At 42.2% G+C, this 26,840-nt stretch overlaps 1 protein-coding gene across 9 annotated transcripts in view; it reads right to left on the bottom strand.

Moving 5' to 3' along the window:
- Positions 1 to 1,379: 1,379 nt before the first annotated feature.
- The window catches only part of LTBP1 (latent transforming growth factor beta binding protein 1), a 366,969-nt gene continuing 341,508 nt past the window's right edge, over positions 1,380 to 26,840 (bottom strand). For 5 of the 9 annotated variants that reach the window (XM_074949024.1, XM_074949018.1, XM_074949020.1 and 2 more), the window contains 3 exons: positions 16,010 to 16,132; positions 10,149 to 10,298; positions 1,380 to 2,357 (listed from right to left, as the gene is read on the bottom strand). In XM_074949024.1, coding sequence (XP_074805125.1) covers positions 2,188 to 2,357; positions 10,149 to 10,298; positions 16,010 to 16,132 — 443 coding nt within the window. In that variant the 3' untranslated portion in view covers positions 1,380 to 2,187. The remainder of the gene's footprint in view (positions 2,358 to 10,148; positions 10,299 to 16,009; positions 16,133 to 26,840) is intronic. The other 4 variants (XM_074949019.1, XM_074949025.1, XM_074949026.1 and 1 more) reach the window with 1 other exon arrangement.

The following is a 26,840-nucleotide window of genomic DNA, read 5'->3' as shown; positions in this document are numbered from 1 at the left end:
CCAAGCTAGGACACTAGACTCTGTGAATCCTGCCTGAGCCCCCCAGACTGTATTTAGGTGCTCTACCCCTGCCTGAGCCCTAAGGACTTCTTGCCTCACCCTAAGGGTTTGAGCCTCCTGTTTGTTGCTGTGCCCTGGCTGCTGGCCAGAGCCCCAGCCCTGTGTGTTGCCCCGCTAATTCCCCCACGGTGGGTGACACATAGGGGTGTAGTGAGGCAGAGTGGCCTCCCATGGAACTGGGAGAGGGGAGGTGGGCAATCACCACCAACCCACTACATTACCTATTTAAAATCTTTTAATATTTTTTATATATCTTTTTTGCTTCAAGACATTGTCTTTTTTTCAGCTTCTCTTGTAGTCTTTCTTCCCTCCTTTATGTCCATTTTGATTAATTTAATCTTACTTCTCTCTGCACTTGTGCTAAACATCTCCCTTCTTTGTTAAACCTCTCTCTCTCTCTCTCTCTCTCTCTCTTTCAACTCCTCTGTGCTCTTCTTTTGTCCACACATAACCCCAGAACCGTCATCATCAGCCTGAAGAGAATGATACCCACATAGAGAACTGTGACAGAGTGCTATTGCTCCAGGACTCCTCCATCCTTCGTGCCACTTTCATATATTTTCAACTAGAACAAGAAGGAAGATTTTTCTCCTCTAGCTGATTAGCATGAAGGACATGGAGCTTGTGGCCTCTGTTATAACAGGGACATACTGTAATTGTACTACTTCTCCTGATAGGTCCCTTCTACCAGCATAGTCCACTTGGGTCTAGACTGTACCACCATTACTCATTATCAGCTCTTAGTTGTGCCAGTAGTCACATTGACTTCAGTGGCAGTTGCTTTTGAAAATCAAGCCACTTACATAGGTGCTTAACTAAGGATTTAGTGGGGATATTTTCCAAAGTGCCCAAGGGAGTTAGAAACACAAAACCAATGAAAAGTCAACTTTCAAGTCAGCCTAATTCCCTTAGTTGTGTTTGAAAATCTACCCGTAGGAGTCTAACTTTAGGCACCCTCCAAAAGACTCATAGACTTTAAGGTCAGAAGGGACCATCGTGATCACCTATTCTGACCTCCTTCAATGAAAGTCTTGGCCTTGATAAAGCAATATGAGAGAAGAAAAAAACGTGATGAATCCTTAAAACTACATTAGTGTAAAATAAATCCAATAGTGTATGAGAATATTGGTTAGTGAGATATACAGCGGTACCCTAATTTTGTTGACTCCATTGTAAAACATGAAAAAACAAATGCCAATAAAAATCACTACATCCATGAAAGAAATAAGATAATCTACAATTAATAAACAGCTTCTTTTCTAAAAAAAGAAAAAGGAAAAAAGTGATTTTATTGAGTTATAATATACAGCTTTAATATGTTAGGGTAATCATACAAGATCTCTTTTGTGTTCAATTTACATATTACAATACAGACATGAGCTCAAATCTTTTGTTTTAATGTACAAAAGGAATCCAATGGTTGTCCACTAGCAGCTTTGAAACTTGGCAAGAAAGGTTCTAAGGATTTTAAGTGCAGTAAAAGACCATGTAGAATACAAAATGAGTACAGAGGACTTTTCTCCAAGGTGTATAAACATTTGAGAACAAACAGTGCCTGCTCCACAGGGCAGACAACTGGCAATTAAAAAAGTCAGTGACCAATGTTCCAGTCCAGAAAAGAACTGGAGGAGCATTACCCTGTGTTACAATTTTTATAAAATGGCCTTAAAAATCTGTATAAAAGAATTTGCACTGTTCAGAAAAAAGTTTTGAAGAGAAACGGTAGGAAAGGAACTGCACAATCAAAAAATGAAAAAAGTAATAAAATATTTTCACTGCTATTTAAATGCCAATTAAATCAAGCAATAGTAAAAACAAAAACAACCACCCCCTCTTCTGTTTAAAATAACAGCACTGTTTTGCCCATTTCCAATGAGTTGTACTTATGAACACACTATATACTTGATTTTCTTCCATATAGAGAAATGTGTCCATTTGGTCTGTCATTTCAGTGAAGCTGATGAATATCAACCCATCACATTTCACCTTCAAGAAAACACATTTTAATGCTGTTTTCCATATAGTCATCACTCTAAATTAGGTGCATCCTCAGCTCAAGTTAAATACATTTCTTCCTTTTCTTTATACAGTGCAGAGTATATGGGCTTAGGTTATGTAGATTCTTCTCTACTCCAGTTCACTGTCTATTTCTGAGTTCAGTGGTGTGCAGTAGTTTGGCTTGTCTGAAGGTACATAGCCTGGCAGACACAAACACTTGTACGAACCCTCTGTGTTAATGCACTTGGCGTTCTTGCAGAGAGACATCCTACTGTTCAATTCATTGCATTCGTTCACATCTGCAAAAACAAAAACATGTAGGTAAAACTACAATATAACTAAACATGTCAATGTAGCCATTTTCCTCCACAAAGACTATTTCCCCTGGATGCATTAAATTAACTTCTATCATCCATCAATGGTAGAACATGTATGAAAAAGTGAAAAACTGTATTAACTTCAGATTAGGCAGAACTATATTAGGGAGGGTCAAAAGCTTTTTAATGAATACACATTTAATGGAAAAGAAAACAGTGGATTGGATATTATAGGGAATCAGTAATGGTTTAAAGAGTCATTCACTGCTAGATCACTAGTTTGAATTCAGTCCAGGCTGTTAACAAACAATTATTATTAATACTCACTTCTAAATAGGTTTGGCAGAGTTTGATTTTTATTTTTTTCTAATTTCAGCAGCTAATATTTATTTTAAGCTTTTTTCTATTTTTATCTATATAAATTTTCACATTTGCACAAAATTATGGATTTTAAACATTTCCGTTTTTATCTGTGAATTTTTGTAATCAGAGGAAATTTTTTTGGGTGGGGTCAGACATTTAATGACAGTAGACACCGATTCAAAAAATTAAAGTTTTATAACTGTTAAAACACTAATTGTCAACATCGCATGTCAAAATATACAAAATAAATATCCTTCAGTCAAACTCTAATAAGTTCCGAAGCAGCATTTTTTTTACTTTGCCTATCTATAAATTTCGATCATCATCGAAGGACATTTTTTTTGTTGTCAGTTTGCATGTGCATGGTGAAATTGACATTGACCAACAAAAATGAGGAGGTTCTTTGAGGTGTGGTCCTGATCTGTATTCTCCTATGGATTATGCACATGAACCATGTGCCTGAAGTCAGAGAATTTGAAAGTAATGTCCACTGGTCCATGCATGTGCTTGACTTGCTTTATGTTTCTGTCTGAGGCAATAAAGGGCGGGGCCGACTGACTGCATCTCCATTTCCTTCTCCAATGTGAATCTGACAGATCTGAAGCAGAGGGGAAAGAGGGCGGGAAGTGGAATACAGATAGACCACACATCTCAAAGAACTTCAAGGTACAGGTAAGTATCTTCCTCCTCGTCTTTGAGTCATGATCCCTATTGTATTCCACTGTGGGTGACTGACAAGTAATATCTGATTTAGAGGAGGGTGCAAGGAGGACAACGGAAGGATCATGTGGAGAACTGCCATGCCAAAGGAGGCATTTGCCACTGAGTCCTGCACCAAGGTGTAGCGTGTTGCAAATGTGTGGACAGAACTCCACATGGCTGCTCTACATATGTTTATGAAAGACTCGTCTTGAAGGGATGTCATGGTCATTGCTTGAGCTCTAATGGCGTGACCCCATACGTACGTGTGTGTGTGTGTAAGCAGGTTCAACAGCTAGTAGCAGAGTTTAATGCAGCTGGAAATCTCTTTGGTGTTTCTCTGGGTGGAGATGGCCTGTCACCTGATTCTCTCTGTTACTGCAATAAGCAGCCTAAGGGACTTCGTGATTGTTTTTGTTCTTTGCAGGTAAAAGGCCAAAGCTTGTCGGATGTTGAGGGAATGGAGTCTGTGTTCTTCTGCAGATGTGTGCGGGTTTTGGGAAGAAAACAGGTAAGTGAATGGATTGGTAAAAATTTCAGGTGTAGGCCTAAGGAGATCTAATTCTTGTGGAATACTGTAAAGGGCAGGTCTGCCTCATAGCTTCGAGTTCTTCTTTGAGTGTTTGCTCATGTCCATTCCAATAGGTGTGTGTGCGTGCCATGTGCACGATCGTCGGAAGGTTTTACACTAGTGGTACCCGTCGGGTCAGCTGTGGAGCCCCCTGGAGTGGCGCCTTTATGGCGGTGTATATAGGTCCCTGCCGACCCACTGCCTGCCCAGTTCCTTCTTGCCCCAATACTCCAACAGAGGGTAGGCGGGCGGGATTTGGAATGGACATGAGCAACACATCTCGAAGAACAACAGTTACAAAATGTAGGTAACTGTCTTTTCTTCTTCGAGTGATTGCTCACGTCCAATCCAATAGGTGACTCCCAAGCAGGTTTGACAGAGGAGGGATCGGAGTTCACTGAGTTGCTGATTGCAATACTGCCTGGCTGAAAGCTGCATCATCCCTCACCTGTTGGGTGATGGCGTAGTGCAACATAAACGTGTGGATGGAAGACCACGTTGCTGCCTTGCATATGTCTTGGATAAGGACCAGCGCAAGGAATGCGGCAGATGACGCCTGCGCTCTTGTGGAGTGCACCGTTAATGGCGGGACTGGAATTTCAGCTAGGCCGTAGCACGTTCTGATGCAGGACGTGATCCATGATGAAATATGCTGGGATGAGACAAGGAGCTCTTTCATCCTCTCGGCAAGTGCAATCAAGAACTGTGGTGACCTACGATTTTGTGCAGCACCTGAGGTAGGAGTGGTAGTGGAGGGAAGGCACAGTTCAATTGGTCTGACCAGGAGAGAAGGAGAGCATTGCCCTAGAGTGGTAACTGAGGGCTCCTCTGGAGCTGTAGTGGCACACCTGCTGTTTGTCTGAGAAGCAAATAGGTTTCTGGCTGGGTTCCTCCATTGCGCTAAAATGTTGTATAGCACTTTGTTGTGAAGTTCCCACTTGTGGTCGATCACGAAGTGTCTGCTGAGTGAGTTCACAGGCACATTCTGCATTCCTGGAAGGTAGGCTGTGGATAGGTGATCTGATTGTTGATGCACCAGTTCCAGCTATTGACTGTTTCTGCACATACAGCGGCAGATTTCGTTCTCTCTTGTTTGTTGATAGAGAAACCAGGGGTGGTGGTGGTGTTTGACATGACCAGGACATGATGAGAGCAAATGAGTGGAAGAAAGAATTCACATGCCTTCCTTACTGCTCCAAGTTCTAGGAGATTGATGTGCATCCTGGATTCTCGAGATGTCCATATGGGCCCCCTAACCTAACAGGGACATATCAGTAATGATAGTTTTGTCTGGGGAAGAAGGAAGACAGAGGGCTCCCACATGTATGTGATGTGAGTCTGTCCATCATAGAAGAGATGACAGTACCTTGGCTGGGACTGTCAGCAGGAGGTTCATAGAGTGACAGCCCGGTGAGGACAGTTGACGCTGACTCCCTGTGAAAAAAGGAGGCTGAGTAACATAGAGGTCAAGTCATGGGCTTCCTGGCAGCTATGGGCCAGTTGTTGAGATATGGAAAAACAAGGAGACCATAATGCCTGATGTGAGCTGCTACTACAGAAAATACTTAGGTTCAGTGGGTGGTGGTTCTTAAGCTCATGTAAAAAATATCTCATGGCTTGTGTTTGGGTTTGAGATGTTGAAGCCTGAGAGGAGGGCCCACGGCAGTGAGAACTTTGGACTTCTTGTCATTTGCGTGGAAGTTCATAGGGTCTCTGCTGGTAAAACTGTGGAGACCTGTACCTCTGTGTGGACAATGGAAGGTGGAACTTTCATTTTGCGGCAGGAGTGTAGATGCCCAGTGAGTGAAGGGTGGTCCTGGAATCTTTTAGTATATACAAAGATTCATCTGTCTTCTGTTTGAAGAGATGGGATTTGTCAAAAGGGAGATCCTCAATTGTGTTCTGGACCTCCGTAGGAAAACCAAAAGCATGAAGCTAAGAGTCTCTATGCATCACAACAGCCATAGCCATGGCCCTGGAGTATGTATCAGCCATGTCCACTGTGGATTGGAGGGCAGTTCTGGCTAAGAGTTTCCCTTCCTCGACCAGGGCCTGAAAGCAGGCACAATCTTATGGGAGACTATTAGCAAATTCCTTGAATTTAGCATAATTCAGGAAGTCATATGTAGCCAACAATGCTTGATAATTGGCTATCTTGAATTGTAAACTGGAAAAAGAGAAGACTTTTCTTTTCCCCCAGGATATCTAAATGCTTCCCTTCCATGTCCACAGATGTGGATCAAAGGTGTTGTTGTTTAGCCCTCTTCACAGCAGCCTGACCTACCAGTGAGTTTGGAGCTGGGTGAGAGAAGAGGAATTCTGAGCCTTTGGCTGGGATGTAGTAGTGTCTCTCCGCTCCTTTAGGGGTGGTGGTAGATGTGGCAGGGGTGTGCCATGCTGTTCTGGATGGCTCCAGTATGGTTTCGTCAATCAGCAGTACTGTTCTTGTCAGTTCCAAAGTGTGAAGAATGTCCAGAAGCTTATGCTGTGAGTCTTGGATTTCTTCCAACCGGATTTGGAGTTTCCATGCAACTCTCCATAAAAGGTCTTGAAATTGTTTGAAGTCATCCACTGGGGAAGGAGATGACACAGTCACAGTTATGTCCAGCTATGAGGATGGGAATCTAGCCAGCTTGGATTGGACCGCTGGATCTGGGGAATAAAATTCTTCCTCTGCTATCAGATTCATGGGCATGCTTGATGGATCCCTTGTGGGGGAGAGGGGGAAGCAGGAAGCTAGTGATGACCCTCTCGTGGACTAGACAGGCTCCGAAGGAGGATACTGTGCCCAAGGCCCCCAATATGGCCAATGAAGCAGGATCAACAGTGGCTCTGGGAAGGGTTAGGAGGTAGTTCCATGAGTGTGTTGGACTCTGTGATGTTGGACAGAAACAGTATGGCAGAGGCGGTTCTTTCCCCCGTTCTGATTCACTGGAAGAGGAAAAGGTGGATTCCGGTTCCAATGGTAGTACCATCAGAGCCAATGGAGTGGTGTATAACACATGTGAAGAGGGTGATAGACCCAGTATTGTAGGCATATCCTGTGATGGAGATATGAGTTCTCTGGAAGTGGAGGGACCTTATGGAGGAGGAGACTGTGGATTCGGTAAGGCAAAGACATCTTGGGGTGCAGCCATGGATCTGGATCTCCCTGTTGTAGGGAGTACTCTCTTTTTTCCGGTTGCCAGTACCGTTGCTGAAGTCTTCCTGGTGTGGGAGGGTCTTGCGTCTTGTGAGGTGCTGGAGATGGCGGTACCAATGCTTTGCTGCCTGGAAGGAACCATTAAATCCCCTTGTTTATGGGTCTTCTTCTCGTGCCTGTGGGACTTAGAACGTGCTACATCCCCTTGGGCCAAGCTGGTGGAGGGAATGTTTCAGTTCCTTGGACTTGGAGGAAGACTTAGGGGTGTGCTTCCTAATCTTCCGACTAGGCCCCACCAGGGGTTGGTGGGGGTGGTTCTGCTGGCACCGGAGTTTGACACAGGAGCACGTGGCACACTCCTCACTGAATCAGGCTGACATAGGATTCCCTGCCCTGGGTCTGAATGAGGTCTCAGGGCCATCTCCATGACATACTTCCAGGGAACAAGTACTCGGCCTTCTGAGATATGGCTGGGGAAGGACTGGCAAATTCTGCACTTAGCCAGGATGTGAGTTTCTCCCAGGCAGTAGAAGCAGCGTTGGTGGTTGCTGGTGACTGAGAAGGATTGTGAACAAGAGGCATAGAGTTTGAAGCCCAGTACTCGAACAGGAGTACCAGGTAGGAGGACAGAGGGTGAAAATCTCCGAAGTCTATTCTAATCTAACTGTTAAAACTAGTAACTACTAAAACTAGGAAACAAATAAAATTTGAAAAAGTACGGCTAAAACTGATACAACCATTTACAATTGTAATTATTAGAACAGAGACAAAGGCACTGAAGGTTCCGAACCAGACTATGCGGCGGTGAGAAGCAATTGGAGACGTGGTTGTTCTACTCTGCCCTTTATCGCCTCAGATGGAAGCACAAGGCAAGTCAGGGCACATGCATGGATCAATGGGACACTACTTTCAAATTCTCCAACTCCAAGTGTGCATGCGTAACCCACAGTGGAATACAATAGGGACCTTCACTTGAGGAAGAACTAATCCTTTGAAGCCTGCTCATAAAGTGCCACCTGGTGACTGTTCAGTGGTCTACGTGAAATGAATTGTTGATCTCAGTTCCGGTGTAATACAATTCTTACGTAACCATATTAAAAAAAGAAAGGAAATACAACTAGCACTAGTTGGCAGTCTTAGCAGAGAGGCCAGTGACTAATAGTTGTGAAGAGAAATCTACCTCACTCCTCCAGCAAGTCTCTATAGCACTGGACTGATATGCAGTAGGTCTATGCCTTCATTGCCCGAAAAGGAGGTTGGTTTTTTTGGTTTGTTTTACAGAGAGATAATGAATGCGTATTACTATCTTGCTGTAAAATCCTATTGGAGACATGGTGCAAGTAGTTTTTACTGCAATGCAGTTAGACAAGATCAACCGTATACCCCCCCACCTGTGGTTGACCTCAGCTAGCTACTTTGCAGTAACAACCACAGACCCTTTGCCTTCACTAGCATTTTACAGATATAGCTAATATACGTTAGTTATCTCATTGCAAAACCACACCGTTTTTTTTTGGCAGTGAAGACATAGTCTGTTAGGGCAGAGCAGTGTAAAGAAGCTTACGGTGCTGCTACTAGAGTTGCATCTGTACTGCAGGTAATAAGAGTATGTCAGTCTCCGGTGCTCTCAATTCAGTTCTTTACATGAGTAATAAATTCACTTAAAAAAATCTTGGGGAAACAAGGACAGAAAAATACATGTGAATATATATACACGTATATGGGAAAACGTATGATACAGCTAGATAAAGGATGACATTTTCCAAAGTGATTTAGGGCCAGATTTTTAAAAATATTTAGGTGCCAAAGATTCAGATTGACCTCTCGAGGTCCCTTCCAATTCTATGGTTTCAAAGGTAGGGAGTTAGATACATAGATACTTCTGAATATCCCATTAGGCACCGATCTGAATCTGTAGGTGCTGTGACAAGATGGCCGATGTTCGTATGGTGGGTCCTGCGCTTTTCTTGGGGGGTGGGGGCGGCTAAGACACCACCCTTTTCCCCTGCTCTTGGGCACCAAAGGCCCCACTAGTGGCCCGGGAAGGTGGTAGAGGAGGGAAGCGGGGGAGGGGGTCTGGGTTTGCTCCTCACTCTGAGTCCCAGCCCCCCTGCGGGTTTCTTACCCTCTTCCCCCTTGGGTGGGGTTACCCTCGGTCCTTAGACGCTGCGGGAGGGAGTCTCCCTTACTTTGGTTCTCTGGTCTTTCAGCTCTCACAACACACCTCCAAGCTCCAGTCCTCTTTCCTTCCTCCTCTTCCCCTGACTGCCTAAAGCAGGGGGTTTATTAGTTCCTGACAAGGCCTTAATTGACAACAGGTGCTCCAATTAACCTGTAGCAACCCTCCCTAGACTACAGGGACCACCTTAATTAGCCTAGGGTTTATACATTTCTGCTCTACCATTGCTCCTTGGCCCGCCTGTATCACAGTGCTTGAATACCTTTAAAATCTGTCCCTAAGTAACTTTTGAAAATGGGACTTAGATACTTCTGAAAATTTTAACCAAAGCTTGTTCTGCATTTTAATGTATTATATTTTGTCAGTTATTAGTGAGTGTCTTTTAATTAAGAGTACCTTTACCATACTAGTTAGCTTAGCATTGAAATTGACACAGGCACACTAACATACTTTTTATAACTATTATGAATAGTATGTTCCCCTAGCTAATTATTATTAGTATACACTCCACAATCCCATATTTCTCATGGATACCTAGGACAACTGTTCACTGATATTCAAATGATCTAGGAATTCAGAGATGGCTGCTCAAGTGAAAACTGGCTTTCAATATATCATATATAGATTTAGAATGTTTAACATAATTCAGATGATCATTTGGCAGAAAGGTTTTGCTCCTGCAAACTCTTATGACAAATGAGTAACTTTACTCACATAAGGAGTCCCACTGAAGTCAAGTGAATGGGTCTGCTTGTGACAGTAAATCTGCTAAAATACAAAAAAATGAATTGTATGTAAAATATTGCATTATAATCTCACCAACACAAGTCATTTTGGCCATGTCCAAGTGGTAGCCATCAAAACAATCACAGGTATAGCCTTCCTGGACTCTCACACACCGGCCATTTTCACATCCATTCAGAATGCCACATTCCTCTGCTTGTAACTCCTCAAAGCTGTTCAGGAAACCTGGGTGGAGAAAGTATTGCAAACACATCAGTTAGATGCTGAATCCTTTTTTTTAATACAAATGTACAGTGAGACTCTTTAATTGTCTCAGGGGTTTACTGGGATGTGACTCAGCTTTGTAGAAAATAGGTCAGCTTTAGCAGATCTGCTCCATCTGGAATGTTTAATGTACTAATAAAATACAGTTATATTTTAAGATGAAAATAAAATAGCTGTGTGAAATGTGTTCAATGTTAAAAGCTTTGATCCATTTTTAACAGACACACATTTTGATAAATTATCTCAATGATAAAATATTACTTTGTAATAAAATCTTGTAAAATCAGACTTTATAAAAGTTTACAGTGCTGATGTAGAAGTGTTGTAGGGTAATTTGAAAAATAATTATAAAAAGCTCTTCTAAATATTACTATAAAAAGGGAGGGAAGAAGTTATATTGTAATTACTCTAGATGAAACATGCAAAAAAATATTAGTCCCAACTGCCTTGAGTGAAGTAAGAGGAAATTAGACTACTAGCCTATTGTGGTTTTGGTTAATAACTCTTTAGGGGTCACTCAGATACTTGAGTGATGGGCACTGATATAAATACCTATAAACTACTTTACTGTGTCTTGTCATAATCCTAGGTAGTGAGCTCTCTGGGATAGGGACTGTCTTTGTTTTACTAGTTCGTACAATGCCTATTATGATGGAACCTTGAGCCCTGATTTAGGGTCTCTAGACAATAACATAACAATAATAGGGGAAGAGTGCATATATTTTAAAACTTATTCAAAAATTTTAAATGCTCATTGAATTTCAGTAAGATTAAAGTGCTCATCTAAGTACCAACAAGTTAACATTATACAACAGTCTTACTGTCTTTCCATTCTTAGAAGCAATAAATCAAACAGAACTGTAGATGGCAGCCAATCACATCAAAAAGAATACGTGAGAAAAAGTCCACAGCATTTAATATCCCTCCTGATCCAGTTTAAATAATACATTGGGGTTTGGTTTTTTGTGAGGTCATGGTGTGCGCATGGCAGGGGAGTCATAGAGGGGTTTTTCTACTGATACTTAATTCACACATTAACTCCACAAACAAACCATTGGTATATCTAAAACCTGTTCATATATTTGGAATAATTTTTAACAGATATTTGATATGTATAATACACCTCAACTATATGTTCTATTAATTTCTTCCTCTCTTCACTGCTCTTCCCTTCCATCTGCCTTTTCACATTTTCCCTTATTAACCGAGGCCCCTCTCATTCTTTCCCTCATCTCACATTTTCTCTATCCATGCCCTACTTTTCTAATTCTACCCTCTCTGTCCTCATCCACATGCCCTCTATTTGAACAAATCTAGTGTGTCCAGCACTGGCTCTTCAAGGTTGTCTGGATACTTCACAGGTTCATGTCCACTTGTGGCCAAAATGCGCTCAGTTTGGGATAAGGTTGATTTGTGGAACAGATAACAAAAATGGTGCCACATACCATAGAGACTTAGAAATGAACTTGAACATATATTTACTTTGTTGAGTACACACCTTCACATATAGTAGGGATCATTACAAAGTTTCCTATTAATGTAGTAAACTGCAGTAAGATACAGCTATACAATAATTCATTGAGTAGATTATTTTGGTTTACTGCAAGATAGCAGAAAACTTTTCAACAACCTCTATTATATTTTAATCCATTTAGAGAGCCTACATGGGGCTCCGTTACATTGCATGTGTTTGATGGGCCATCATATAGACAGCTAATTATGAAAAACAAACACTGCCAAGCAGGGAAAAGGTGGTGCTCTTGAACAAATTCTTTACAAATGAAAGATATCATTTGTTCTCCACTGAGCTCACATATAGCATGCTGAAATTTTTAACCAGCTGAAACTGATTTAAACAAGATTGTTTGCACTATAATCCGTACTGCACATGTCTATTTTCAAAGTTGCTTGCAACAAGTAACAAATATTTGTTTGCAGTTCTGACAGAATCTGATGGTAATAAAATTGAAAAATATTCAATTGGCATGTCAAGATCTGTACTGTAAGTCTTTCAGGGCAAGAACTGTCTCTTTTCTGGGATCGTATTGCACCCAGCACAAGGGGATCTTAATCCCAGTTAGGATCTCTGAGTATTACCATACAATAAATATTTATTAACATTATCATTATTAACAACAATACAACTGGCTAAAATGTCCAAAAGGATAGAAACATTGGGTATTTGCAGAGACATATACAGCATTTGCTCAAGCATCTGCCCAGGATGTGTTCTGGGTTATATTCTGTGTTCATTTGGGACTATTGTTTCTGATTTAGTGGCAGGATGCTAGAGGGATCCTAGCTCAGATATCGCTTCGATATCTCCTTGGGTTACACACACTTCTCTAATCACTTATTAACGGAAAGTCTTTTATCATTGCTTATAATTTGAGGAAGTAATTTTTTTACACCCCTTTATAATTTGGACATTGGAATAGAATGTATGTTTCCCACTCTATTTCTCTTCCATCATATTGAGGACACTATCATCTCTTTTTGGGGTTTTCATTGTGCTTAGATAATTTTCATCAGTGTTAACATTTAGTTAGAAGTCGGTATTGTTTAGCTTTGTACAACTCTGTATAAAGTCTACTAGGTTTGTTAGGTATTAAACAGAGATGAACCCTGGTTTCTGTAGGCTATATTTAATAGAATCATCAAAATGTAGGACTGGAAGAGATCTCAATAGGTCATCTTCTAATCCAGTCCCCTGCACTGCAGCATGACTAAGTATTATCTAGAGACCATCCCTGACAGGTGTTTGTCTAACCAGTTCTTAAAAACCTCCAGTGACAGAGATTCCACAACCTCCGTAGGCAATTTGTTCCAGGTCTTAACTACAACTGAAGTTTTTCCTACTCTCTAACTTAGATCTTGCTTGCTGTAATTTAAGCCCATTTCTTCTTTACCTGTCCTCAGTGGATAAGGAGAACAATCTCCTACCCTCTTCTTTATTACAACCTTTGCTGTACTTGAAGACTGTTATGTCCCGCCTCAGTCTTCTCTTCTCCAGACTAAACAGATCCATTTTTTTCAGTCTTTCCTCATAGGTCATGTTTTCAAGACCTTTAATCATTTTTGTTGCTCTCTTCTTGACTTTCTCCAATTTGTCCACATCTTTCCTGAAGTGTGGTGCCCAGAACTGGACACAATACTCCAGCTGAGCCCTTATCAGTGCTGAGTAGAGTGGAAGAATTACTTCTCATATCTTGCTTACGACACAATACATCCCAGAATGCTGTTTGTTTTCTTTGCAACAGTATCACATTATTGACTCATATTTAGTTTGTGACCCACTCTATCCCCCACAACCTTGTCTGCAGAACTCCTTTGTAGGCAGTCATTTCCCATTTTGTATTTGTGGAATTGATTATTCCTTCCTAAGTTTAGTGCTTTACATTGGTCCTTATTGAATTTCATCCTGTTATTACTTGTGCAATTAGTGGAAGGGAATACATCTGAAACTTCTGCTACTCACTGTAGTCCTCTGGCCCTGTCAAAGCTATCATTTTCATTTCTTTTACCATTATTTCTTTTAACATATTAACTCGTTTTAATGGGAGACATGTTGGGTAAGAGAGAAGTGGTACCTGCTGCTATAAGTACAAGGCAGTTGAGATTGCCTGTTTCTTTTGTAACCATCATTTTGTTTCTAACATAAAACTGTGAAGAAATATGCTGGACCAAATTCAGCCCTGGTATAAGGGTGTAAGCTGAATTCAAGGCAGTCCAAGTAGTCTACAACCTATCCTGAAGGATGACCCATCACTCTCACAGATCTTGGGAGACAGGCCAGTCCTTGCTTACAGACAGCCCCCCAACCTGAAGCAAATACTCACCAGCATCCACACACCACACAACAGAACCACTAACCCAGGAACCTATCCTTGCAACAAAGCCTGTTGCCAACTGTGTCCACATATCTATTCAGGGGACACCATCATAGGGCCTAATCACATCAGCCACACTATCAGAGGCTCGTTCACCTGCACATCTACCAATGTGATATATGCCATCATGTGCCAGCAATGCCCCTCTGCCATGTACATTGGCCAAACTGGACAGTCTCTACATAAAAGAATAAATGGACATAAATCAGATGTCAAGAATTATAACATTCAAAAACCAGTCGGAGAACACTTCAGTCTCTTTGGTCACTCGATTACAGACCTAAAAGTGGCAATTCTTCAACAAAAAAACCTTCGAAAACAGACTCCAACGAGAGACTGCTGAATTGGAATTAATTTGCAAACTGGATACAATTAACTTAGGTTTGAATAGAGACTGGGAGTGGATGGGTCATTACACAAAGTAAAACTATTTCCCCATGTTTATCCCCTCCTCCCCGTTCCTCAGATGACTGCTGGAAATGGCCCACCTTGATTATCACTACAAAAGGTCCCCCCCCCGCTGGTAATAGCTCACCTTACCTGATCACTCTTGTTACAATGTGTATGGTAACACCCATTGTTTCATGTCCTCTATGTATATAAATCTCCCCACTGTATTTTCCACTGAATGCATCTGATGAAGTGAGCTGTAGCTCATGTTCAAATAAATTTCTTAGTCTCTAAGGTGCCACAAGTACTCCTTTTCTTTTTGCGGATACAGACTAACACGGCTGCTACTCTGAAACAAGTAGTCTAGGTCAGCGGTTCTCAAACTGTGGGTTAGGATCCCAAAGTGGGTCACATCCCCATTTTAATGAGGTCACCAGGGCTGGCTTAGACTTGCTGAGGTCCAGGGCTGAAGCCCAAGCCCCACCGCCCAGGGCCAAGCCCAAGCCTCAGAGCTTTAGCCCTAGGTGGCGGAACTCAGGTTATAGGCCACCTGCCTGGGGCTGAAGCCCTTGGTCTTAAGCTTTGGCACCTCCCAGGGCGGCAGAGCTCGAGTGGGCTCAGACTTCAGTGACCCCTCCTGGGGTCATGTAGTAATTTTTCTTGTCAGAAGGGGGTAGCAGTGCAATGAAGTGTGAGCACCCCTGGCCTAGGATCAAACAGCTTTCCACTGACTTCAAAGCAAGGTGGATCAGGCACCTATTCAATAGAAAACCTGTGCATTTTTCAAGCATAAATTTAGAACCCTACTTCTATAAGATTCTGTAGCAAGACCTTTGCTTTCCCCGTGACCTATTCATTTATGTGTGCATTGGCATTCCAACTAAAGCCTGTGCAACTCAGACTCAGTGGTCATGCTAAGCTAGGCGATTTTTTCTGGAGTAAGATCATCATGCACACACTCCACCTCCCCCACATAAGTTCTGCTGGAAAATCATGGAAAGCTGGCATGAAGAATTTTTAAAATAATTTAATATACCCCAAAGGAGTTTGAGTCACATGCTCCAAAGAAAAATTAGTTTGTGAGAAGGAAAACTGGCTTTTTTTGACCTTTAGCTGTAAATCTGTTGGTAAATATAAATTTAGTTTACCTGGCACACATTATTTCACTATATTAAACAAAATAATACTGTACTTCGGGCCCAAATGGGCTCATATACAACTCTGGCACTGGAACTTGAACACCTGACAGTTAATGTCATAGGAATAAGTAGAACATAAATAAATAGGCCACATTACTCAGAAGCAAACAGATGAATGGAGCCAACTACAGGGAAGTAATCCAAGTTATAATCCTACTTTCAAGAATTTTACATAACAGTGATATTTACTTACGGTCTTCAACAAAGAATGGATCAGTTTCTGGGGTATAGTGTTCCTCAAAGTCAACCAAAGCATCTTGTCCATATGGTCGTCGAGATCCTGGAACTGGAACATTGCACAGCTGGGCATAATCCTCTGGGGAGGAGAAAGCAAAATAGGACATAAAACTAAACACACTGGTAACAAAGGCCACATTACAGCAATTCCAATGACTTGCAACTCCTGTCAGCTGGAAATAAATATCTTTCCTAGAAACAGCATAAATCTGAAGCTTCTACAAATTGTTCTCTCCCCTTCAAGAATAATGTCATTAAAACGTAATGGGCCAAATTAATCCCTTTTGTGACTTCAGTTGTTTTACGCTGAAGGAATGGATTTGAATTAATAACTGTACAAAAAATTAAGGGCCAGATTTTGGCTGTCCCTTCAAAGGAGGAGGGGATGAAAAGGCATAAGCAGCTTACCACACTCCCACTGCACAAGGGCCAGCTGCAATTATAGCCTTTGTATTCCTTGACTGCAAAGACTGCTTCAGGCCAGAACAGGTGTTGGAATTAGCCACCCAAAACGAGGCAAAGAGGGTGAGGAGCGAGTGGGTCCATGTCTGTCCCACACACACTGCACCAGCCAGCAAAGCTGGGCCACTGTAAATAGAGAATACTCTGCATCCCTCCATCATAGCCCCTTCTCATTGTCCCACGATGTGGGCCATGTCCTAAAACCAGAGGTCCCAAATATCAGTTCCTCCCAAGCTCTGCTTGGCTAAGGGACTCAAAAGGCAGCGGGGACTTGGGAAAGTCACTTTATGCTACTGTAACTGCATACAGAGTGTGGCTCTTTGTCCTCTGCTAGTGGCTGGACCACATGTTTTATGATTCTGCCACTAGCTCTAAGTTAATAAGCAGACCTGAATCTTTTAGCTGAGGTAGTAGAAGCTTTTTGTTTCGGTTCTGATGTCCCAGGTTTGATCCCCTCTGCTGATGCCCCGCCCCAGGGTAATTGCATTACATCTTCTGCCTGTCCCACACTGTAAGTTAGATCAGCCTCAGTGCTGTAATTGAACTATTATTACACATTGCAGTGAACTATATACAAGACAGATACTTTGGAATAAAACCCTCATTGTCATATGGGTCTATAGCCACTCCTGACAAGTGCTGCGAACACTTTAGCATCAAAGCAACACTTCCCATGCAGAATAACTGGTTTTCAGATAACCTATAAGAGGAAATGTACGAAGGAGAAAACTCAGGCATTGGTGGTGGCCATAGAACCGGCAAGCTCTCACACTGTGTAGAACTATTCGAGATAGTAAATGGCTCCATAAACTCAGACTGCCTTCACTCAAGCCCAGAAGCCAGAACCACTCACTGGGTAGAGTTGTCATCTTTTTCACAGAGAAAATCACCTGCATGTGTCTATCAAGAACAACACATTGCTCATAAGACCAGAAACACAACACCCTCCCTTCCAAGAATCCAGCCTATTCATAAAAAAGTCATGGAAGCTTAAATGGCAGCCAGAGCTACCAACCTTTGACAATGATTCTCTGTCCTTCCTATCTGCCTTAGGGTTTTGTGTACAGCCTATCATTGTACCTAAGCACTTAGATATATAGATATTTTCTGGATGATACAAGAGTAGACAGAACCTGAGACCCCTCTGAACAAAGATTATCAACATCTCCCTTGACAAAGGGAATTTACTACCTACCCTAAAACATTCATATTTCTGACCAGAACAAAAGAAACCATCACTCAGCACTACTGACCTTTCAAACTACCTCCCTGCATCACCAGACTATTCATGGAGGAGGCAGGGAGCGTAAAGGGGACCAGGCTCTGTGAGCCTGCCATTTCCCTCATGCACAGATGAGAGGGTGGAGAGGATTGGGAACTAGGCAGAGCTTTGACTCTGGCCCCTGGGCAAAACAGTTTAGCCATGGAGGAGGGAAAAGTAGTGTGCTGCAGATATGGGCCAGCAGCAGAATACTTCTCCGTGGATCAAGGGTGGGAACCAGGAAGGGACTGTGACTTGGAGTCACAGTTCTTTCTGTGGGCTGCTCCCCACAGTGTAACTATGTGCTGGCCCTAACTCAGGACAAGAAGCAAAGTCTCAGGGCCACATCCTCAGCTGGTGTAAATCATAGAACTCCATTGGGTCATTGTGGTATGTAAGTAGATAGAATGTTAAGACCACAAAAATAAACCAAGAATTTTGTCCATAAACGATTTAAGGCCATGTTTGTTTAGAAGAGGTAGAGGATTAGATTAACAACTAGGATGATCAGAACTGAGATCTGTATGAGGAAGGCTGTTTTTTAACTGTTTGTATTTTTTGCCTTGATTTAGCCAATGCTATCATGCCTTCACTTTCTGAAGCACCAAAATAATATATTTAAAATAAAATAGAAAAAGAGGTCGCAACAAAGAAAGATGCATCTATCAGGAAAGGGACTTAGTGCACTTTTCTGGATGTCATGTTAAAATGTCTATGTATAATCTTGCCTCATAGCAAGAGTCCAACATATCAGGAGAAAAGCCTGTTGAAGAGTCTATGGGTTAAGTTTAGAGGCAAGAGCAACAAGGGTGATGTTGTGGTGGGCGTGTACTATAGACCATTGGATCAGAAGGATGAGGTAGACAAGGCTTTCTTTAGACAACTAACTGAAGTCTCCAGGTTCTGGTTCTAATGGGGGACTTCAATCACTCCGACATCTGCTGAGAGAGCAATACAGCAGTGCACAGACAATCCAGGAAGTTTTTGGAGAGTGTTGGGGACAACTTCCTGGTACAAGTGCTGGAGGAACCGACTAGGGGCTGTGCTTCTCTTGACCTGCTGCTTACAAACAGGGAAGAATTGGTAGGGGAAGTAGAAGTGGGTGGCAACCTAGGATGGTTGAGTTCAGGATCCTGAAAAAAGGAAGAAAAGAGAGTAGCAAAATACGGACGCTGGACTTCAGAAAAGCAGACAGACTCCCTTAGGGAACTGGTGGGTAGGATCCCCGCGGAGGCTAAGATGAGGGGGCAAGGGGAGCTGGCTGTATTTTAAAGAAGCCTTTGAGGGTGCAGGAACAAACCATCCCAAAGTGCAGAAGGAATAGTAAATATGGCAGGCGACCAGCTTGGCTTAACAGTGAAATATTCGGTGAGCTTAAACTCAAAAAGAAAGCTTACAAGAAGTGGAAATTTGGACAGATGACTAGGGAGGAGTATAAATATATTTCTAGAGCATGCAGGGGTGTAATCAGGAAGGCCAAGGCACAACTGGAGTTGAAGCTAGCAAGGGATGTGAAGGGTAATAAGAAGGGTTTCTACAGGTATGTTAGCAAGAAGAAGGTGGTCAGGGAAAGCGTGGGACCCTTACTGAATGGGGGAGGCAACATAGTGACAGATGATGTAGAAAAAGCTGAAGTACTCAATGCTTTTTTTGCCTCGGTCTTCACAAACAAGGGCAGCTCCCAGACTGCTGCACTGGGCAACACAGGAGTAGGTGACCAGCCCTCTGTGGAGAAAGAAGTGGTTCGGGACTATTTAGAAAAGCTGGACAAGCACAAGTCCATGGGGCCAGATGCGCTGCATCCGAGAGTGCTTAAGGAGTTGGCGGATGTGATTGCAGAGTCATTGGCCATTATCTTTGAAAACTCATGGCGATCGGGGGAGGTCCCGAACGACTGGAAAAAGGCTAATGTAGTGCCCATCGTTAAAGAAGGGAAGGAGGAGGATCCGGGAAACTACAGGCCAGTCAGCCTAACTTCAGTCCCTGGAAAAATCATGGAGCAGGTCCTCAAGGAATCAATTCTGAAGCACTTAGAGGAGAGAAAAGTGATCAGGAATAGTCAGCATGGATTCACCAAGGGCAAGTCATGCCTGACTAATCTAATTGCCTTCTATGATTAGATAACTGGCTCTGTGGATGAAGGGAAAGCAGTGGAAGTGTTATTCCTTGACTTTAGCAAAGCTTTTGACACGGTCTCCCACAGTATTCTTGCCAGCAAGTTAAAGAAGTGTGGGCTGGATGAACGGATTATAAAGTGGATAGAAAGCTGGCTAGATGTTGGGCTAAACGGGTAGTGATCAATGGCTCCATGTCTAGTTGGCAGCCGGTATCAAGTGGAGTGCCCCAAGGGTCGGTCCTGGGGCCGGTTTTGTTCAATATCTTCATTAATGATCTGGAGGATTGCGTGGATTGCACCCTCAGCAAGTTTGCGGGTGACACTAAACTGGGAGGAGTGGTAGATACGCTGGAGGGTACGGATAGGATACAGAGGGACCTAGACAAATTAGAGGATTGGGCCAAAAGAAATCTCATGAGGTTCAACAAGGACAAGTGCAGAGTCCTGCACTTAGGAAGGAAGAATCCCATGCACTGCTACAGACTAGGGACTGAGTGGCTAGGCAGCAGTTCTGCAGAAAAGGACCTAGGGGTTACAGTGGACGAGAAGCTGGATATGAGTTAGCAGTGTGCCCTTGTTGCCAAGAAGGCCAATGGCATTTTGGGATGTTTAAGTAGGGGCATTGCCAGCAGATCGAGGGACGTGATCGTTCCCCTGTATTCGACATTGGTGAGGCCTCATCTGTAGTACTGTGTCCAGTTTTGGGCCTCACACTACAAGAAGGATGTGGATAAATTGGAAAGAGTACAGCGGAGGGCAACAAAAATGATTAGGGGGCTGGAGCACATGACTTATGAGGTGAGGCTGAGGGAACTGGGATTGTTTAGTCTGCGGAAGAGAAGAATGAGGGGGGATTTGATAGCTGCTTTCAGCTACCTGAAAGGGAGTTCCAAAGAGGACGGATCTAGACTGTTCTCAGTGGTAGCAGATGACAGAACAAGGAGTAATGGTCTTAAGTTGCAGTGGGGGAGGTTTAGGTTGGATGTTAGGAAAAACTTTTTCACTAGGAGGGTGGTGAAGCACTGGAATGGGTCACTTAGGGAGGTGGTGGAATCTCCTTCCTTAGAAGTTTTTAAGGTCAGGCTTGACAAAGCCCTGGCTGGGATGATTTAGTTGGGGATTGGTCCTGCTTTGAGCAGGGGGCTGGACTAGATGACCTCCTGAGGTCCCTTCTAACCCTGATATTCTATGATTCTGTGTTCTCAGTGGTGGCAGATGACAGAACAAGAAGCAATGGTCTCAAGTTGCAGTGGGAGAGGTCTAGGTTGGATATTCGTAAACTGGGTGGTTAAGCACTGGGATGGGTTACCTAGGGAGGTGGCGGAATCTCCATCCTTAGAGGTTTTTAAGGCTCGGCTTGACAAAGCCCTGGCTGGGATGATTTAGTTGGTGTTGGTCCTGCTTTGAGCAGGGGATTGACTAGATGACCTCCTGAGGTCTCTTACAACCCTCATATTCTATGATTGTATATCAACTAGCCTTACAAATCTTTGCATAGAATGCTTTTACCATGAATATTAAACATATGAAGAAAACATTTTAAACAGCAAGAATATCCAGTACAAAGAAAAACTGCAAGGAATGCAACTGAACACTACACAAAGTACAAACGGCTGTCATAATTTTTGGTTAAAAATGAACAGGAACATTGGTATTATCCCATGCATAATAATTCTTGAAATGTTTAGAGATTTCAAGAGTTGAGGTAATTTTCTTTTTGCAGAATTTTCTGTATACATTTGTTTTAAATCTAAAACCAATGAAGGTTAAATATTACATATTTCAAAACTAGGCAACTGTAATGACTGATTTTTTTTTTCCAAACTAAAAGACCATGATCTCACACTGACATAAACCAAGAAAAACTCCCCTGAAATCAGTGGAGTTAGAATGTTATGAAACTCATGCAAGTGGGATCACTTGCCAATTTAAGAACTCTCTTTCTTGGGGTGGGGTTTTTAAAATTGTTCACTGCTAACCTAACTTTGCTCCCACTGAAGGCAATGATAAAACTTCCATTGACTTTAATAGGAGCAGAGTTAGGCTGATGCTCAGCCCTTTTGGAAATCATGCCCATTATATACAAGAACCCTAGCACTGAGAATTTTCTTGACTCAGGTTGTGGGTATTCATACATCTATTTCATAATTGGGACAGGTACTAATTGCACTATATACAATACATTTTTAAAATATTCTAATTGAAAAAAAGTAGAAACCACCGATCAGGAGCCAGAGGGTCTGGAGTTCCTGCTATTTCTGCCATTGCATACATAGTATACAATGCCAGGAAATCTCAACTCTCCAGGTTTAAGGCATTTGTAGGAGAGTCTGCAACTGTATGTAACATAACATCATGGTATTTGGGCCTGTGAGAATAAATATTCCAGTACAATCTGCTAAAGAGTAAACATGCAATCCTCATAAATGTGTGACACCCATTATTATTAAACATACTGCGCACTAGGGTTGAAAATGTACTTATCTTTGATTTTAATTATGTACATAATGCAATGTATGACACAATTAATACAAAATGCTTTCTTTGGAGACCTCCCTTGAGTTGATGCCCTGATGCATGATTTCTACCCAGTTTAATGTAAATATAATAGTAAGGCTACTTAAATGAGTGACTGTGCTGTATTTTTCTTAGCAGAGGGAACTGCTATCTCCATTGCAGTGCATTGGCTCATGCAACTCCATGTTATCAGCGTTAGTGGTATCAATATATCTGTCCATAAAACATTGCACTTCAGTTTTGTTTATATTTTTAGACCCCATGTGTCATCTAATAGTCATGTAAAAATTGTATGTACTGCAATATGCAACACAGAGATGGAACTAGTTGATAGCCTATTGTTGATACAGGTGACCTGGATAATTTGAAGTCTCAGACAGTATTTTATATTGCACATCTGTCAGTACAAAATACACATAGTTTATTATCTAATCTGTTGGAAATTTTGATAATGGGAACTTTTTCTCTGTCGCACTGAGCCTTCCCTGACACAACTAAGTTTTGAATGTCTTCATTGCTAGCTCTTGTACAACAATTACAAATAAAGTAATGGTTAATAAATGTTATAAGCATGTTACAGACATGAGCAGGATGTGTTTTATAAATAGTTATAAGCACATTAGTAGGAGGTGTTATAGATGGTAATAAGCCATGGTTATACAGAACCTACTGGCCTGTTGGACTCCATAACAATTGATTAACCATTTATTAAAACATCTATTCATCTTTTATTAACATTTTATAAACTATTTATAAATGCATCTTTCATGTAAAGTGTGACCTAATATATTCTAACAAAGTCAAAGTCACTTAGAAAATTTCAATTAAACACTTGTTTGGTGCATAGCTGTAACAGATTTGGAGTTGCCTGTATTAATCTATGAATTAGGGCTGTTAATCACAGTTAACAGAAGCAGTTAACGCAAAACAATTTAACTAGATTAAAAAAATTAGTCACGATTAATCACAGTTTTAATCACACTGCTAGACAATAAAGACATTGCACTACAGTACTTGTATGAGGTGAACTGAAAAATACTATTTTTTTAATCTTTTTTACAGTGCAAATATTTGTAATCAGAATAAAAAAAAGTGAGCACTTTACACTTTGTGTTCTTTGTTGTAATTGACATCAATATGTTTGAAAATGTAGAAAACATCCAACAATATTTAAATAAATTGTATTCTATTAACAACAGTGTGATTAAAACTGTGATTAATCACAACTTTTTTTAATCTCATGATTAATCGTGATAAATTTTTTAATAGTTTGACAGCCCTACTCTGAATACTATATACGCTATATGTTGTCTGAGTACTTTAAAGATTTTTATTGTATGCCTATATTAGGTTAATTCAATAGCCAGGTGGTCAGGAAACTTAGCCAGAAAGAAGGACTATAGCCCAGATAATAGCTCTTCAGTAAACATCCAGAAGTATTAACTATGATATGCCACCTCCCTCCCCGTGGTGGGCTTGCCTGATTGTCTTTGCCAGAACTGAATCACGGCCCCCCACACCCGATGAAGGAAGGGCAGATCAAAAGACTGAGAGGGATTAAAAGAGACACACTCCTGAAGGGGCGGGGGACAGGGTTTTTGAACTAAGGTGAACTAGACCCCAGAGGCTGGGGTGTCTGAAAAGACAGAAGATAGACTAACAGGTCCCCCTACATGGAAGATGGAAAGATAACTACACATGTATGTGTTTTGTTGTTTTAAACCTTTCCCCTTGCTATTCTGTGTTTTGTTAAGATTAAACAATACTTAGTTTTAAGAAGGCTGTTTTGGGTCACTGTATTCACCACTGGTCACAAGCTCCCAGAGGGAAGAAGCACAGGTACAGAATCTAGTAAGATCTATTGTGGAGAAAGCCTGATTATTACAGCATTCTGTAGCTTAGCACCCTGCTCTAAGGGTGGGAGAATCATGGGATTCCTCCCCAGAGAGATGAAGGCTCATGGCCTATGACCTGGAAAGAGTGCAGTCAGTGAGATCAGAAAAGGGGACAGAGGCGCAACTAGCCTTGAACCACGACAGTAATATTTTACCTATAATGCAGAAATTAATGGATAATTTCAATCCAATCATGTTCATATAAAGAAATAAAAAATGCATAGCTATTTTTCATGTTTCATAATCTATGTTAATAGCATTTACTGTTTGTTTATATTTTCTCTCCTAGTCTATCTCTTGGCTCTAATCAGGGATATTATATCCATGGCTCAAGAACAGGATTTTCCTTTTTATAATGCACATATTACTCCATATGTTTCTAAGTTTTTCTTAAGAAGTACTTTCAAAAAAATATATGGGCAGTGCATTTTGTAACTTAAGATGACTAATGCATACAGAAGTTGGTGTGAGCTTAAAAAAATTTAAAGGGACATTTTCAAAAGTAGCTGCCTGAGTAGTGCATGCAAAATAAGTGTGTTTTAGGGGAAAATAGGAGATGCACATACGAACCTGCGCAGAAGTCAATCATGACTAGTAGCTGACAAAAAAGGAAGATAAAACACAAGTCTGATAAAAGCCCAATGATTAGACATCATGTACCTGGATTTTCAGAAGTGTAGTCAAATAAATGCACATCTAATTGTTATGAGAGAACCGGACTTGACATAGCCTGTAGCCATCTTGTGCACTTAGCCACCATAAGATGGAAGTGAGGACACCACGTAGCAAGGAAGAATTTGGCCTTGCTTAGGCAGACAAAAACATCTGCACAAATGCAGTTTTACTAACAAGGATAACTGACCTTGGTCTGGGTGCCTGTGTTTATAAGTTTCTTGCTGGAGTTGCTTTACTAATAAGTAGAAATTGAGCTCTTTGCTGTGGCTAGGGAAATTGTTAGCCTATTAAAAGTTCCTTTGAATTATTCTTTGTTTTAAGTTACTTATAAAAAAATTAGTTAAAACATGTACTTTGGAAAAGTTTTGATTTTCTATGAGCAAGAAGACACTAACATCAATCTCCCAAGCAGCTAGGACAGTGGTGGGCAAACTACGGCCCGCGGGACCATCCTGCCTGGCCCCTGAGCTCCTGGCCCGGGAGGCTAGCCCCCAGCCCCTCCCTGGCTGTCCCCTCTCCCCCGCAGCCTCACCTCGCTGCACTGCCAGCGCAATGCTCTGGGCGGCGGGGCTGCAGAGCCTGGCCTGACCCGGTGCTCTGTGCTGTGCGGCGCAGCTGCCTGTCCTGGTGCAGCTGCGCTGCCAGCCATCAGTGCTCCAGGCAGCGCAGTAAGGGGACAGGGAGCGGGGTGGGGGTGGGGTTGGATAGGATAGAGGGCAAGGGAGTTCAGGGGGTGGTCAGGGGCGTAGATAGGGGTTGGGGCGGTCAGAGGGCGGGGAACAGGGGCAGTCAGGAAGGAGGGGGCAAGGGTTCGGGGGGGGCAGTCAGGAAGGAGAGGAGGGGTTGGATGGGGCGGCGGGGGGTGGGCAGTTAGGGGCGAGGGATCTGGGGGTGGTCAGGGGACCGAGCGCAGGGGAGTTGGATGGGGCAGGGGTCCCCGGGGGGCCATCAGGGAATGGGGGAATGGATGGGGCAGGAGTCCTGGGGGGGCAGGGGCTGGGCCACGCCTGGCTGTTCGGGGAAGCACAGCCTCCCCTAACTGGCCCTCCATGCAATTTCAGAAACCCAATGCGGCCCTCAGGCCAAAAAGTTTGCCCCCCCTTGAGCTAGGAGGAAGGCTGGCCACTGGAAACCTGCTGCTGTCACTCGGCACCACCTCAGACTTTGGGTGACTATATTCTGGGACACTCTAGACTAGTGCTAGTTTAGATGTGTGTTTTGTACTCAATAAAAACAAGGATTTTTAGGTGGAAGCACTCTTGTGTGTACGAATCATTTATCAGAGGGAATGTGTCCCCCACTGATTTATTTCCTGACACCTCCTAAAAAACAGTGATTAGTTACCATAGTTTTAGGTTCAGATAACCCCAGGTAACATAATTTGCCTGTAAATTTGTGGTGACAATACATGCAACTATGGTCAGTGTACATGCAAAAGAGGTGCTCAAGTATGTGCCTGAGCTTCTGAAAACTGGACTCAAAATCTCCAGTCAACTAGTTAATTCTATTGCTTCATATATTTAACACAGAATATTATAAACAGTTTTTTCTGACATGACCATGATTACAAATGAATAACGGCCAAATCCTCCCTCCCACCACAAAGAAAGCTTTATTTTCTGCCCAGCACCTTATAACTGTCAGCATTACAGAAAAAAGAGCCAAAGCTATCAACACCATGGCAGTTCTTTAGAAATATTTTAAAATGCGACAGTTTCACCATAGAAGAAATCACTGGAGACAAGGACAATGCCAAGAAAATATTTATTACACAAAATATGTGTCCCAATCAGATTCTGGACATCAGTCTGAATTGCTTAAGCTGTGCTGTCTCAGGAAATTGCATCATCTATGAACTAAG

Source organism: Natator depressus, chromosome 3 (genome assembly GCF_965152275.1).
Source record: "Natator depressus isolate rNatDep1 chromosome 3, rNatDep2.hap1, whole genome shotgun sequence".
In the NCBI taxonomy this organism is placed as follows: Eukaryota; Metazoa; Chordata; order Testudines; family Cheloniidae; genus Natator; species Natator depressus.
The sequence above is the reverse complement of the archived record's forward strand: the minus strand, read 5'-3'. Positions and strand labels throughout refer to the sequence as shown.